The sequence below is a fragment of the Podarcis gaigeae genome (genome assembly GCF_964106915.1).
Source record: "Podarcis gaigeae genome assembly, chromosome: 8".
NCBI lineage: Eukaryota > Metazoa > Chordata > Lepidosauria > Squamata > Lacertidae > Podarcis > Podarcis gaigeae.
The window spans coordinates 21,088,211-21,105,026 of NC_139684.1; the positions used below are offsets into that span (position 1 = coordinate 21,088,211).

The 16,816-nt window shown below is 41.3% G+C and overlaps 1 protein-coding gene across 5 annotated transcripts in view; it reads left to right on the forward strand.

The window, feature by feature from the left end:
- The first annotated feature begins 2,598 nt into the window (after positions 1-2,598).
- The window catches only part of PRKCZ (protein kinase C zeta), a 90,615-nt gene continuing 76,397 nt past the window's right edge, over positions 2,599-16,816 (forward strand). The window contains exons 1-3 of one of the 5 annotated variants that reach the window (XM_083752667.1): positions 2,599-2,669; positions 6,570-6,784; positions 11,729-11,850. In XM_083752667.1, the coding sequence (XP_083608793.1) occupies positions 6,714-6,784; positions 11,729-11,850 (193 nt within the window). In that variant the 5' untranslated portion in view covers positions 2,599-2,669; positions 6,570-6,713. Of the gene's footprint in view, positions 2,742-2,801; positions 3,286-3,412; positions 3,505-6,569; positions 6,785-11,728; positions 11,851-16,816 lie in introns of those variants that run through there. The other 4 variants (XM_083752662.1, XM_083752665.1, XM_083752664.1 and 1 more) reach the window with 4 other exon arrangements.

The following is a 16,816-nucleotide window of genomic DNA, read 5'->3' on the forward strand; positions in this document are numbered from 1 at the left end:
CTTGGTTAAAATCTGCCCCTTGTTTTCAACCCTCTTTTTACCTACAATGGTGGTGGTTGTTGTTGTTTTACAATGATGCACATTGACTCCATGGCACTGTTCCACAGCAGAAGACATCCTCAGTGGGGCAATACAACTGGATCCACAACCCTGCCCCTATTAAGGCAGCGTTACATGATGTTTGCCGATGCAATTGCTAAGTTTCTCAGTCTGTGAGCTCCTTAAAACGAAACAAGATACAAGGTGTTGCTATGCATTCCCCAGACGTATTTTTAGGACTCTCTTGCCCTCTGCTGGAAGAATTAAATATGCTGTGATGGAATGCGCTGTTGCATTTGGACTATAAAAAGCAACACCTCCCCTCCTTTTAATATATTTTATATACCACAGTCACTTGTAAACTTCTAAGGTGTCATCATAGGATTATTTTCTATTACAGCTATTCCTCTTGAACTGGGAAACCTTATTTATAGAACACCCTTCTAGTTGATGGTGAGCAGGAGCAAAGTTTTGCTTTGGAGGGAGATGCTGAGTTGGGAGTTCATTTGTGTGTAGGAAGAGAGAGGGAGAGTTGAGGTTGAAAGTGAACCAAACCTTTCTGTCATGCCAATGGGAATTCACTGTATTTTTCGTGTATAAGACTATATTTCCCCCCAATTTTTTTAAGTTTAAAATTGGGGGTCGTCTTATACACGGAATGTTTAAAATATTTGTTTCTTAATTTTGGGCTCAAAAATTAGGGGCTGTCTTATACATGGGGTCGTCTTATACACGGAAAAATATGATATACAGTGAGAAGGAGTTAACTATGTTTTGCAAGTACAAGTGTGGGGAATTTTTGGTCCTCCGGATGTTGCTGAACTACAACTCCCATCATCCCTGGCCATTGGCTATGATTGCAGGGACTGGTGGAAGTTTTAGTTCAGCTACATCTGGAGGGCCAAAGGTTTCCTCACACATGAAGTACAGCAAAATACCTTACAAAGGGTGAGTATTCATTTGTTATAACATTTGTTAGTCACCAAAAGATTCCAGGACAGAGAACCAAAGTGTGAATAAATATTATTTCACACATGACCTTGTTTGCTTTATCTTGCAGTGTTCTGCTTTATTGCAAATCCTATATCCTAGAAAGGCAATTTCACCTTCATATCTGCATTACAGACAGAAATTCAACAGGTACATTCATGAGGGGAGACAGCAGAGAAAAGCAATTGTCTTATTGTGCTATGGCTAAGTCTCCTGGAAGCATCTTTCCAGTCACTGTGGAAGCAAGACTAAATGGACCTTTGATCTAATTCAGCAAAGCTCTTTGTTTTTAGATGAAACATTTTCCTACCACTTAAATTTCCATAACAATTATTGTTTGTGAATATGGCCTATAAACACATACAGCTGACCCTGATTTGTGCCCTGCCCCGTTATGACCCATCTCACTCCCACCCCCATTCCACCCTCTTCCTGGTCAAAAAACAGCACGTGTGTGCCTTAAAAGTGCACAAAATGGGAGCTGCCTGTACATTTATCCATAAACTTGAAGGCTGAAATCCTACACATACTTGCATGGGAGTAAGCCCCACTGAGTTTATATTTTTGGTGACAAGCATAGGATTGCAGTGAAAAGACTGCATAGCTATCCTTTACTCATGTTCAGGTTTTCTGGTCTCTTCCTGTCTTTCTGTCCCCCCCCCCCTGTCTTTCTTCTCCTTTTTCCTCTTACCTTTTTAAACCTGTTAACTTTATTTTTTTCCCCCTTTTTTTCTTGGTACTCTTAATTTTTATGGGGCTTTTTTCTATCCCAAGTTGTAGCAGGCAGTTGTCTACTCATCCAGTTGGCATACATCTGTCTTAGGAGACAATTGAAGATGATGCCTCCAGGGCATAGAGACCAGTAAGGGAGATACATGTTTTGTTGCAGCTGGGGCAAATGAAGGAGTCCTGCAAGTGTACCATGGGGTTTCTTCTTTCTGCACTCCTTCCAGCAGTCATTCCTCTTCTGGTAACTGCTGTGAATACACAACCTGTCTCCAGGCTCTGTGGTCATCTGCAAGAGATTCCTACTTAGAAGGGTTAATGATGCCAGCCTTCATATCACATCTTTGTAACAGAGTTGGTCTGCCAATGGACCTGGTGCCTGAAGCCACCTCCAAAAGGAGCCCAAGCCCTCTGAAATCTTGCTACCGCGAGGCAGATAGTGGGGGCGGCACCCAACTTTTGTAACATCTTTTAAAATTCTGTGTAAGATTTTCCTCGCATTTTACCCTCACAAATGTTGCCCATTGAGGTCGGTTGCGCTGCCCAGTCCCTTTTGTGGGCGACGGGGAGGATTTGAACCTGGATCTCAAGGCCAGCCTTAGCCAACCTGTTGCCCCACAGATGTTTTGGAATAGAGGGCACCAGGTTGGCGAGGCTACCCCCGGCACAAAAGACCATTGCCTCCTCCTTTCCCCCTTTCCAAAGAGTCCTCAACCCGTCATGCCCGCCTTGTTGCTAGGCAGATTAGCCGCTCGTCCCATTCCCTCCCTTCCCTATTGGCTGCAGGTGATTATCCATCCCGCCTCTAATCCCTCTTTCTCCCCTCTATTGGCTCCCGAAAGCCTCCCTTCGCCCCTCCCTTCCCCTCCCCGCCTCTTCCCCCTCTGACACCTCCCCCCCTCCATCCCAGCCAGGTAACGCCCAATGCGCGTCCTCCATTGGTCCGTCTCCCCCTCAGGGGTGGGGCCAGGGGAAACCGGCTCCAGGTGTGAGGCCGCCCTCTTGTTTACTATAGGCCGGCGGCAGGTAGAGAGGCTCGGGCGGGGGAAGCGAGCTGATTGGCTGCCGCTGTATATGCGTGTGCGGGGGGGGACTGAGGAGGGTTGAGGAATAAATCCCTCGAGGGTTGGCCTCCGCCATGTTGGGAGGAGGAGTGTCGGCGGCGCGCTGCTGCTGAGGTGGGAGGGAAAGGTTGCGGGAGCGCGCCCGCCAAGTGACCAACCGAGCAGCCTACCTTCTAAGCCAAGGCGCGCTCGAGGCGGCGGGTCGGGTGTTACCTCAGGAAGAGGCGGGCGAAGGACTCTGAGCTTCCCCCCACCCACATCCCGACTCTCCCCTTTCTCCTCCCTCCTTTCGCTTCGGAAGTTGGAGCAAACTTTCAACGGGTGGGGAAAGCCCGAGACCTGAGGGAAGAGGAAGAGGAAGGATTCAGGACGACCCCCCCCCTAAAAAGTTTTGTTTTGGGGGTTGTTTGTGTGGAAAGAGCCTGTCCCTAAAGCGGGACTGAGGGAGGGGAAAGGAAAGGGAAAGGTGAGTCTCTTCTGTGGAGTTTTTGAGGGGTGGGTGGGAATTTATTCGGGTGAGGGGAGGAAAATTAATCTTTTTTGTAGCAGAGAAGACAGCGCTTGCCTGCTCCCCCTTCCCGCAAACACAAGTCGGTGTGAGGCGGGCGGGCAGGAAGAGTAAGATTCACATGAATTGGAGTATAAATTGCAATTGTTTTCTAGGCTTGCAAGCAGCCTTGTGCAGGTAGTGTGCCTTTATTGCGTTTAAAAGTTGCCTTTTTATAGAGAAGTAAAGAAATATGATTATTCCTTTACTTCTCTATAAAAGTAGATGAACTGCTGTTATTGTTAGGTGCTTACAAACACATGGGTGTGTTGTGTCCTTTTGCAAATAGTCGTTACCTGTTGTGATGGGGGAGGAAGGATTTTTATGCCTGAGGAAGCTCAGTACTGTACACACATTACACTAAGGAGTTTAAGGTGGTTGGGGAGCAAGATAACAGTATGAGACAGAGCAGGGGGTGTTTTTATTTTTGTTTCCTCTGTTGCCATGAGGATAGGTCCCTGATCTGAGGAGTTTACAATCTATACCTAGAGGCAGGCGAGATATTTTAAATGGAAGCAGGGAGAAAGATGAGTTGAGAATGTATTTTTTGTTAGATGGGTTCCCAACCCCAGTTACTTGAAGGAGATCTGAAGCAGTGTAACATTAAGAGAAAGGTTTGAGAGAGGGTGAGCTGGTTCTGTATCACTTTTTATTATCATTATATTTATATAGTGCCAGGCATGTACATGACATTTGAGGAAGAATGACAGATGTGGCTTACAGTCCAGAAAATGAAGGTGGGGCAAGCAAGGGGGACAAATATGCAGTTATTTCTGTTTCACCTGCTTGGGCTTAGTCACAGTAAGGTCTTGAAACGGAGTTGTGAGGAGGAAGTGGGTAAGTTTTTCTGGAGGTATGTGTGGGGTAATCTGGGTGACATTGCTAGTGGAAGGTAGTGAAGAGTTTGTGCTGGAGGGTTCAGCTTAGTATTGGAGGTAATGTGGATCAAATGCAGGTGTAATGTTGGGGGAGTGACTCCACAGAAAATTGGAAGGTTGCAATCTTATACAGTGGTACCTTGGGTTACAAACACGTCGGGTTACAAACACTTCGGGTTACAGACTCCACTAACCCGGAAGTAGTACCTCAGGTTAAGAACTTTACTTCAGGATGAGAACAGAAATCGTACACTGGCGGCAGCGGGAGGCCCCATTAGCTAAACTGGTACCTCAGGTTAAGAACAGTTTCAGGTTAAGAACGGACCTCAGAACAAATTAAGTTCATAACCAGAGGTACCACTGTACACCCGGAGTGTAACTAGGAGTAGGATCCAATGAACACACACAGGATTGCACTGCTAGGAAAGTCCAGAAACAGCATAGCATTGTTTGTTTGTTCTTTGTTTTTTGAGGGGCAGGGTGGTGGAATTCCCTGAAAAACTGGTCTCCTTACCTAGCCTATGAAGGGAAAATGAGTTAAGGCTAATCCAATCTGAAAAGTACCCTTGGGTGTGTTTGTGTATGTCCTAAAGAGGCTAGTATATCTATTGAGGTGGGGAGTTTTGCTCAGGAGACATTTGTTCAGGACAGGCTATTCTAAGGGAGTCTTTTTCTTTTTGGAAGGGTGCCCATATCTGCTGAAGGAATAGCCACAGGTAACCAAATGTGTAGGTCAGCACTGTTACCAGATTGAGGGGGGGTATAGGATTCTAGTGGAATGCACTGTTCTGTGGTTTTAATGTTGTCTTTGCAAGTAATTGGCTACTAGGTTATGTTGACAGTTCATAGCCTCAAGGCATATTTTGTGAATTAGAGGGGTTTCTTGAAATCTACATACTGTATTTTTCGCTCTATAAGATGCACCAGACCACAAGATGCACCTAGTTTTTGGAGGAGGAAAACAAGAAAAAAAATATTCTGAATCCCAGAAGCCAGAACAGCAAGAGGGATCGCTGCGTAGCGAAGCCAGCAATCCTTCTTGCTGTTCTGGCTTCTGGGATAGCTGCGCAGCCTGCATTCACTCCATAAGACGCACACACATTTCCCCTTACTTTTTAGGAGGGAAAAAGTGAGTCTTATAGAGCAAAAAATACGGTATTTGAGAGTGGTGAGGATTTTTTAAATAAAGTATCTTGGTTTTAACTTTCCTATCTAAATGTAAGTTCTTAAAAAACAATGTAGTGTTTTATGGCTTTGGTAAAGTTGTTGACAAAAACCTATGTAAAAATCTTTCACACTTTCCCCTAAATGTACTTTAGTGTGAGGGAAAAAGTATCTGCAAGTTCTTTCCTGAGTGGGGAAATGTATGACTGTCCAGAGTGCTTACAAATATCTGAGGGGGGGGAATTGCATAACATTGCATTCTTTTATCTAAAATGTGGATTCACATGCTTTGCATGAATACCTTGACATGCCTTACACATTCTATATCAAAGCTTACAAAAGGAAGACTTTCAAAGCAAAAATTGCAATGCAGTTGTGTATAGCAGAGAGCCTGATCTTTAGGGAAATGCGTAAGCTTTCATACTTACCTAGAATGCCATTTTGTACTTTCATGGCTTCCCCGCCTATTTTTTGAGTGTATGCTTTGTAGAAAATGCTGTAAGCAGGAATAAAACTTGCTGAGCAGTCCTATCTTATTCCCACTCTTGAATCCCTAGACTGGACTTTTCTCCCTGCTTTGGATATTGTGATTTGGATATATCCAAACTCCTAAAGTTCCTTTTTCAAACATAGTGAAGCAAATAGTTTTGTGATAGTTCCGCCAGTGTTTTTTTTGCAAATCCAGAAGATAAAGATCACAGACCATATCCCCAACCCCAGTGATTTTGTAGGAAGGTTAGCAAGAGTGCTTGGAAGAGAAGGTGTCAGGAATGGAGCTAGCAAATTTCTTTGCAAAAGAGTTAGTTTTCCGTTTGCTAAGCAGTGATGGCTGACATCACTGGCTGGAATCTTTCTTAATTTTCTATTGTTTCAACTTTGTTCCCAAATAGAAAAAAGTAATTAGTCTTATTTTAAATGAGCATAGTCTTACACTTCAGAATTTTAAAATATATTTGCTAGGTATTTAAAACGGCTTTCATGGAACTTTAGCAATTTTATAGAAATAAAGTATCAGGAAACTAGAAGAAAACATGAACCTGAATTCCTCCATTGACTTGTTGGACTTACTTGGTGTCTGTTTAGTTTAGCACAACGTATATTCTGTTTTCCAATCAGTTGTTTGCTTTTTTGTGTATTTATATCTTTTTTGTTTGCCTGCAGCCTAATGGGGCTATTACCTTGGAAGAAGAAGCATGGAAACTTTGCCTGCTCATTTATTACAATACCCCATTTCTCCTGAACGATTTGGAAGACAAGTCTGTAAACTCAGAACCTATCTTTAACTTTGACTGCTGCATTAGTACCATGCCTAGCAGAATGGGATCAAAAATGAATATGAAGAGAGATTTCATTAGAGTAAAAACACATTATAATGGGTAAGCAATATCAAATGTTTTTTGCCCTTCATTTCGCTTATTGATTATCAGGTTCTTTGCAACTTTTGTTTTGTCTATATTGGGTTGTATCCAGTTAAGTCCTACTCAGAGCAAACCTGCTGAAATTAATTACCATAGCTTCGTTTAAGTAGGTGTTCTCTGACTTGGACTAGCCATTTTTTTTTTACTTATAATGAATGAAATTTACGTTTGTTTTTATCAATTTCTGTAGTCTGTTGCATTGGCATTGTAAGATTTGGGAGGAAATGCTAATGCTGTTTGCATGGTGGCTTGGTACAAAACTCTTCTGAACAAAGCTATGGGTCTTTCATTTAAGGCTGATAATACTACAATTCAGTACCAGAACAGGTATAGTGTTTCATATTGGGGTTTGTAGGTGGTGGGGTGTCAAAAGATTTTCAGCAATCAAGGTTCAGATGCCCATGCTTTTATAAGTTAAATTGTTAAGAACCAAGCAATGTATTCTAAGAGCATTTGTTGTAGGAATTTTAATTACGGTATACTTCATAATAACTATAGCAATGTTATCAGCAAAGGTCAGTCACCCTTCTATATTTTTGAACAAAAACATTTTCAGTGTTGGGCATAAATATACTCATTTAAGTTTTTGTACCAGTAGCAGCAACCCAACAGTAGCTCTGCCTTGTGGTGGAAAGGAGTTAATAAGACCTCCCCCACCCTCATGTTGCTGCTACAGTCAAGTTATCAGCAACTCCATTTCAATTTTAAAAAACCAAAGACACTGTATAACACTGCATTACACATTCTAAACAATAAAAAATTAATGACAATAAAGATATCGTATCGTATCTAAACTGCTGTTCCCCCCTGTGATATGGGTTTGTTTGCATTAGCACTTTATTTAGTTTAATATGCTCGGTGTTTGTGTTTTGCATGAAATGAAGCATGTTGGAAAGACATGAATTCATGTCTTTGCTTCTAACTTTTGGGCAGACATGTTACTGGCCACTCACAGTGGACTAAATACTAAAAAAGTGAAGTTTTCAGTTGGTTTTCAAGGATTTTAGAAAGGGCTTCAGAATTAATCAGGAAGTCTGTCATCTGAATCCAGAAAAAAATTCTAAAGTCACACATGCAGCAGAGAAGATCAAAAAGCACTTTCAAAATGTACCAGGAAGTCTCTTCTCCAATGTTTGGAGGAGGGCCTTCCTGGTTCATTTTGGGGCAATCTTTGTTTTCCCTGATCTTAATGTGTTTTTCTCTGTAGCACTTGTCAGTCATAATACTCACACTGTCTTGTCAGACTACTCACACTGAAAGGTGGTAGGACACTAATTAGTCAGAAAAAATAGTGCTTGCATATTTTGCAATATATCTGTTTCCCTACAAGGCACAACTGTATTTTCCATTGTTGGGGTTCCCTTCTTGCCCTGGATCCAATACAGCAGTACCCACTATACTCCTTATTGGTGGGCCTGTACATAGGAAATTACAGTAAACTAGTGTACACTAAGAGTTGAGCTGCTGGGTATAAACATGTTTTAGGATCTATAGCATTGCATGTGTTTCACAAGCAGCTTATGCTAACCCAGTTGAATGTTTTGACTTTGAACAATTCTCTCCCACCTCAGAGTTATATCAGAAACTGGTTTTCAGACTCCCTTGTGTGATGCTGAGCAGAGGCAGTGGCTGCTTTTTTGTGAAAAGCCCATTGAAATGCTCTTGGAACTAGTTTCTCAATTCCTTGGACCCCGGCTGTGGCACACTCTTGTGCTTTTCTAAAGAACCTAGCAACTAGTACCTTGTATCTCCACTCACAATTCAACCATTGGATTTAAGATTTAGCCCCATTAGCTTTAATAGCATTGGCAGTCACAACCAAAACAGTTGTTCTGGCAGAACTCTCTGTGACTGTGATGTAATGGTGCTGCAGAGTAATGCCATGTTGCACTTTGCCCTCTGGTAGCCAGTGGTTATACCATTTTGTATGCAGTTACGAATATATCATAGGAAATATTATACAAATGCTGACTTCAAAAGAACTTGAGCAGTAGTGTGAGGTGGGAGGTATCCAAAAACTGATTCCCCCCACCACCACTGCTTTATATTTTCATTGGAAAATTTCCCTTTGATAAGTTCATTGGTAAGGATGAATGGATGCAAATTACAAATAACAGTATTAGGCAAGCTTCACAAGTTTTGTTTTCTAAAAACAAGTAAAATAAACATGCTAAATCAGGTCACTCTAAGGCATTAAAATATTTTCTGATGCAAATTATTTTTTGCTTATGGAAATGTTTCAGTTCAAAATTTTCTGGAAAACCCACATCCCTGCATTTGGCCCTCTTGTTTGCCCCTTGTATGACAGACAGCTCTAGATATGTGATAGAAATAAAACAGCATGTTTAAAACTCAGTCTGGACAGTGCTGGATTTGTTTGTGTTGATCATTTAGGACTATAATCCTATGCACATGTCACTAACTTGGGAGTAAGTCCCACTGAACTTGGTGAAACATACTTCTGAATAGGATTGTACTTTAAGACTTGCATGTGAAAATTTCATTAGGAACAGCCTGTTCATTGGCTTAAACCAGAGTGATTAAGGTTAAATGAATTGTCAATCAGGCTCTTGGTTGTGCAGTGCAATAAGGTTTTAGTGGGTTGTTGACAAATGCAGCCTGTACAGCGTTTTGGGGACATTCTTCATGGCATATTTTAGCTATAATTTCAAGTAGCACTCAAGTTTCACTATGTGAGGAATGACATAGGGTTGTATCCAGCTAAGATTTACTTAGAGTGCTTCTATTAGAATTAACCTAATTTGGTTAATTTTCATCTCCATTAGATCTAACATTGGATGTAACCTTTAATTTTCATTGTTTAAAATAGTGATGTGTTTCTGTGTTAACTCTGAACAACTTTTCAGTTTATCCTCTGTAAAATGGGGACATTGTAAAGCATCAAATAGCAAGATTTTATGCCTTGTTTGTGGTAAAGGTAAAGGACCCCTGGACAGTTAAGTCCGGTCGAATTCAACTTTAGGGTGCAGCACTCATCTCTGCTTTCAGGCCAAGGGAGCCAGCATTTGTCCTCAGACAGCTTTCAGGGTCATGTGGCCAGCATGACTAAACATCTTCTGGCGCAATGGAACACTGTGACGGAAGCCAGAGTGCACGGAAACGCCATTTACCTTCCTGCCACAGTAGTACCTATTTATCTACTTGCACTGGTATGCTTTCGAACTGCTAGGTTGGCAGGAGCTGGGACAGAGCAACAAAAGCTCACCCCATTGTGTGGATTCAAACTGCCAACCTTGCAATCGGCAAGCCCAAGATGCTTGATGGTTTTAGACTATAGCGCCACCCGCATCCCTCTATAGTTTGTTGTTACCCTCACTGGAAAGGGTAAAACTAACATTACAATGTAGGGATCCCTATTTACTCAGCTTGGGTTTATTGATCATTCGTGAAGGTTTGTATAAGTATTGCTTTATGAAATCATGGTATAAAATGTAGCATGGCAGAATGCAAGTGTGTGTGTTTGTGCGATGGATTCTCATTTCTGTGTGATCAGACATGTCAAACTGCTTTAAGTCACAGTTATCAAAACTGCAAAATTAGTGTCAAGAATTATTCAGGAAAGTACTAAATAATTCAAAGTGTCTGTTCATGGTACAGTACACCTTTGATATTATGATTAAACAAATAGGCTAGTAATAAAAGCATTAGGGAGTCGTACCATTCATGATTGTTAGTGTGTTTCCATGGAAGCTTGGGAGGGTAGATGTTTGTATATCCTGGGTGTGACAGTGCTTAACATAGCATAAGTGATCATGCATAATCTTCCTTTATGGCAAGCATTCCTTGCTTTGCTTACATACAGTTCATAGAATTCTTCTAAATTATGCCCTGCTGACTAAAAATGTTGAGGAATGTGATGAATGTATTTTTTAAAGTACATGCTTATTCTTCCACACCATTATATCTTATGTGAAATCAGTTGATGAGGCTCATTTGACAGCTACAAGGAACTGAACCTTTAGTGTCATTGCACCATTCCAGTGGAATGCTCCGTCATAGAGACTCATCAGGCATATTTTGTTTCAACTTTTAAACACCTACTGAAAACTTTTCTATTTTGTCACACCTATGCATTCATGTATATATACATAATTTTATTTGTATGCTGCCTTTCCACAGTTCAAACCATGCTCAAGACAGCTTACAACATAAAAAATGTTGCAACAGAAGTAGTCCTGAACAATAAATTAAATATTAAAAAAAAACCAGACTGAACAATTTCCACATAAATTACAACAAAATCTAAAAGATTTTTTAAAACCACAGCTACAACCCCCTCCCCAAAATACCCCAGCACCCCAGGCAATTAAGAATACAGTGAGCCCATTACTTACATGAGAGTTTGGTTCTGGGGGTGCACTCACAGAGGCAACATCATGTAAAGCCAGGAACCCCCTGAACCATTCCTATTTGTCCAGAATGAGCCTTGCCCTTCACCTTACTTACTGGCCTCTGGGAAGGAGGCACAAGGGCTCAGAGTGTCCTAGGGCCCTTGCGAGACTTTCCCAGAGCACAGTAAGCAAGGCAGAGGGCTTTAAAAGCTCTCTTTGCTGTGGGTTCCACTCACATTTATTTATTTGGTTTTGAGTCAGGTGTGTAAGTGGTGGGCCCACCGTACAGCTTTCCCTGATAGTTACCTGATTTCTGATTGTAACTTTTTTATATGGTTTTTATTATTTTATGTATAGTTGTGAACTGTTCTGATATTTTTTTAATGAATGAGTAGTATATAATTAGCAGATGTTGGGTCAGTAAAACTGTTTGTGAGATTCTGAAATGCAAAATCTTTAGGGCTGCTGATAGATTGCCTCAATCTTTGCAAATGTCTTGTGGTTTAAAGTGAACACATGTAGCTATTGAATCTGAATTCATCTCTTTCAGGGATATCCTCATAACAAATCTGGGTGCATCCATCAACTATGGTGAACTTTGTGATGAAGTTAGAGAGATGTGCAATTTACAACAGGAACAACCAATTACCCTTAAGTGGATTGATAATGAAGGTATTTCAGACTCATGTAAATATGCTTCTGCAAATATTTCTCTGATGCATTTTACAGCACAGTTAATTAACTGGGTGTGATGGAGATACTAAATAGGTAACTTTTAATTTTGAATCATTGTCGGTTTTCAAATTTTCACTTAAGAGATATCAAGGGATACATATGTTAATAAAGCCCAGATAATCAGGCATGTATTGCAGCTTGCTCCAATCCATTCTGAAAATGTTATGTACTCTCTAATTCTGAAGTGTGAAGCATAACCTTCCTTTATGAATGTGGGTGTGCTTCTTCCTGACATAGGTACTGTGCACAGAAAGATTTGCATACAGCCAAGCATAATTTCTCCCCATCATCCCAGTATCTGTAGGCATCAGGTTATTATAGGGCAGAGGAGGCCTATGGTTGCCTCTCATACCTTTGCTGGAAATGTAAGCCCCTTTCTTTTCAATGCCTGATGCAGTGTGATTGCACTAGAGGTAGGATTTGTTCTGCCCTACGGCATGGTTGGGAAATTTGCCTTCTAGATGTTGCTGGATTAGAGCTCCCATTATCCCTCACCTTTGTTCATGCTGACTGGAGCAGATGGGTGTTGAGAGTCCAACAACACATGAAGGGCCACAGCTCATCACCACTGCTCTACGGGGATTCCTTTTAAGGAGGTGTGCTTGTGTGGAGAAGGATCATACCCATTGACTACCTTAATATGCCACATGTAACTAATGCAGTGTTCATTTTTATTTTAAATGCATTCTACCAGATTATTTGTTATTAATCAGGTTTCTATTCTTTAATTGTTTAGCAATACCCACACAAACTAGAAAGAGATCAGTGATTATACATTATGCAATGTGTGTTTCCTAATATTGTGTATTGCTTAATAGACAAAACTTCTCTAGATCTTTTTATATCCCGCTCACATCATTTCATAGACACTTCTTGTTTGGCAGAAATTCTAGAATCCATTTATACAAAGGCAAGTGGACACTGAAAATAGGGGTCTCTGAAATCTTGTCTCACCTCATGTAGACAAGCTCTGCTAGCTAGACTTCAGATACTGAGAGGAACATACCTCTTCCAAGTTCTGTGTGTACAATAATGACTCAGTTGTGTGCACTTCAATTGTACTTGCTTTCAAGATGATGCTTCAGCGAGACCATGCAGAAACTTGATATTTTCTAATTGAGTGTAATTTGTTTGCATAGGACACATGAGTTGAGAACTGTAGCAGTTCTAGGGCCTTTCCTGCAGATCTGTAAATATTCTCCAGACTACTAGTGTATTATTCAATACTTAAATCTTCAGGCAGCTGCATCAAGTTCTGCAAGTGTGACTACTGCTACTGAATTGATTTATGGTGGATTGATAAGAGAGGTATCCCAAGTGACATGCCATTAAAAGCATGAACATAGCACTTTGTCTTAATGCAAGGTGAATCATTCCCATACTTGCTTTTGAGTTTAGTTTTTGTGTGTGCTCCTATTTTTCTGTCGTTGAGTACATTTAAAGAATATTGGAAGATGTCATGCTTTGAAAGCATGGTATCATTCTCCTGATGTTTTTTGTTTCCTACTCCCAGTAAACTTGAAAAAGCTTTGAAATGCTGAGGCATCCATTAAATGGAGTGAGCCTGTTTTCCAGATGTATTCAAGTGGAGAGTCACTGTGAAGGGGGCTTGTCAACCTGTCTTGCTTTTTAAGCATGCAGAAGTTCCATCAGGTGATTTTACCCCCATTTTTTAAACTGAAAGACCACTGGCAAGGGCTGCATGAAAGTTGTGCCAACAATAAGCTTGCTGAGTTGAAAGCAGTTTTTATGGTGAGCATATGTGTCACTTAAGCTAAGAAAGGAAGGTCTCATGGCCCAGTTAAGGATTCAACATGAAGTCTCTACCTATCACTGTTTACTGAGGGAGAGAACCCACCCATGTACATATCGTGTACTATTCCCCTCACTGTGAAACAAGTGTTGCTGTAATACCCATGATTCTCAAGTGTGAGATGGGCTTGTCTACAGACCCACTTCGTTGCTCTGAACTTAGCTGCTCTGGCCCTTTAATGTGGATCTCAGGTTCCTGAGCTTCCTTGACTGGCTCTCTTCTTTTTAAGTTTGTTGGAATTAGAAAATTAGAAGTAGAAAAAAACAAGTCTGGGAAAAGTCAGGTGTGTGGTACAATGTGACATGTGTGGGGTAACTGTGCCATGATCTTCAATATACTTAACAAAAGATTACTGCACTTCAGAGCCCTGTATAATTGCTATCTGAAATCAGAGATCTTTCCTTGACTATCTGAAAGGGAGAAATTTTCCTGAACAGTAAAATCAGAACAAAAAAAATTCCTTCCAGTAGCATCTTTAAGGTGCTACTGGAAGGAATTTTTTTTTTTTCACTATGGCAGACCAACACGGCTACCTATCTGTAAGTAAAATCAGAATATTTCTTAAGGCTTTTGCTTATGGGTCTCTAATATCAAGGGTATATCACTTGATATTCATGTAGCAGTGTTCAACTTGCTACAGGAAAATGTGATAGAGTATTCCCTTATTGTTCGTATTGCATATTTTGTATATTTTGGCACATTTCAGACAAGGACATGTTAGGTGGTCATTAGGATGCCTTGAGCAAGTCACAGTGGTTCATTTCACATATCTGCAGTGTGCTCTGTATAGGGCTTCCCATGTGCTTGACCCAGAAACAGCAGTTAGTGTGGAATGCTGCAGCACAAGTTGCTGACAGGAGTAAGACCTTGTTAGCACATAACACTTCTGCTCAGATACCTGCACTGGTTGCCTTTTTGTTACCCAGCCAAATTCAAGGTGTTACTATTGGTATTTAAAACCCTTAACACCTTGGGGCCAGTTTACTTGTGGAGTTGCCTTTCCCATATGTGCCAACTCAATTTCTTTGATCTGTGGGACTGACACTGTTACAGGTGCCACAAAATGCTCATTCTGAAGTTGTGAGGAATTTACTTTTTAACGTGGCAACATCTGCACTTCGGAATTCCCTGCCTGTTGACACCACTGTACTTTTTGGTGCCTGATTAAAACATTTTTGTTTTTGTTAGCCAATCCAGACACACAATCCAGCCAATCCAGACACATAGATGTTGGCATGTTTTCATCTTTTTATCATTCATTTTAGCTGTTTTCCAGTAATCTGAACATTTATTGTAAACCGCTTAGAGGTTTTATTACAATCAATGGGTAAATTAAATTTTGTTAGATAAAAAATTCAGTTTACAATGAACGTGGAGGTTGGTTCCCTTCTGCTCCTTCCCCAGTGGGAGCAACAAGTCACAGCCCCTGGCTTGGCATTACATCTGAACTGGAGATTGCAGTATGTTTCACTTCCAACAAACAATGATTGGTAAACCAAGAACAAGGTTTGGCTTCACATTGCGGTTCGCTGCTCTCCAAACAAGCTCAGTGCTGGAGCCGAGTGTAATGCTTCACCAAGAATGATGGTTTGTTGCTCCTGCTACAGAAGGAGCATAGCAGGAGTGATCTCCTCATTCATGGTAAGCTGTTTACCATACTTTCCTGCCACATGTGAATGCTGCCACTCTTGCTATCTCTGCATATCCTGATCTCCTTGGAGGAAGGAATATCTATGTGACGATAGGAAAATACTTTGCAGTGTTATGCACTTGGATTTCAGTTAACCTTTTAAAATTATCGTAGAAGCTGTCTATTAAGACAAGGTTCAAGAGGTTAAAAGTAAAGCAACCATATTGAAAAAAATGAATGTACATCTTCAGCTGAACAGTTCTTAACTACTGTCATTTTTATCAGTTTGTTCAAGGATGTCAAGAACTACATGTCCTTCCAGGTCAGAAAGAAGCATTATTACACCTAAAGGACACGTTTTAGTCAAGCTAAAGCACTCGAGGGGACCAAGCAGAGCCATTGAGGCACGTGACCTGGGCAGAGTCCAAAGGACCACATAGACAGGCCTGAGGGCAGCATTTGATCCTCAGCCTGAGGTTCCCCAGCCTTGATCTACACTTCATGGATACTAATTTATTGAATAAGAATTCTGTACAGTTTGAGAACTCTTAGGGAGAACTTGAAAAATATTTTCTTCCAATGATGCCAACTGAAGAGCCCAGCTCCTAGGGGCGGAAGTGCCTTTGGTCCCTTCAATATCTGCTGGCAGGGAGCCAGCCCCATTCAACATTGAGTGGGTGGAGGAGGCAGAGTGCAGCGTGGTTCAGTGGCTGGCTCATCCTGAGTGCAAGAGAGGAAGCCGCTCCATACTAGGCCTTCTTCCAATGATACGGTGTCACACATGCGCGGCGTGCACTCCTCCCCCAAAAAATATTGGGTGCAAGATGGCGTTTCTGGAAGAGCCTGTGGCTTCCTAGGGTGTCCTGTGATAATGATTCTTTGTCAAAATGAAGCAAAACCTTAAGTTAATGGAGCAAAGTTGTTTTTGTTTTTCCTGATTACCAGTTACAGGCATTTTAATGTATTCCTGTTGTGTGTTAGAACTCAAACACTTGAGGCCAGGTATTTATATTGGTGGGCAGGATCCCTCTACCCTCCACAGGCCAACTTTGATAGGTGGGTGGGATTGCCCACCTGTCAAATCACCTGCTTGCTCTAATGGCATCAGGTGACTGAAACCTGTCAGAGGTTCAAAGGGGAATGCTGTAACCATTGATTTGCTGTTTGGTGATGTGAGGGTGTCTTCAGAGGCTTGCTCCATTAGCACAAAGCAGTTTTCCTTGGACCTGCTTGCTGAAATGGCAGGGGAAAGCTTGGTTTTAGCATGCAGTTCTGAAGCAAAGGGCCTTGGTTCACTTAAAATGAAAGATTGGTGTAAGTTATCTTTAGTTACTATTCAATTGTTGATTGTATTGAATCCCTGTATTCAGTTATAATCTTAAAATGGTGTGTGGGAGGGGATCAGATACAATTAGATTAGCCTCTGTAAGGTGCTATACTGGTTTTAGGTTGTGCCTATG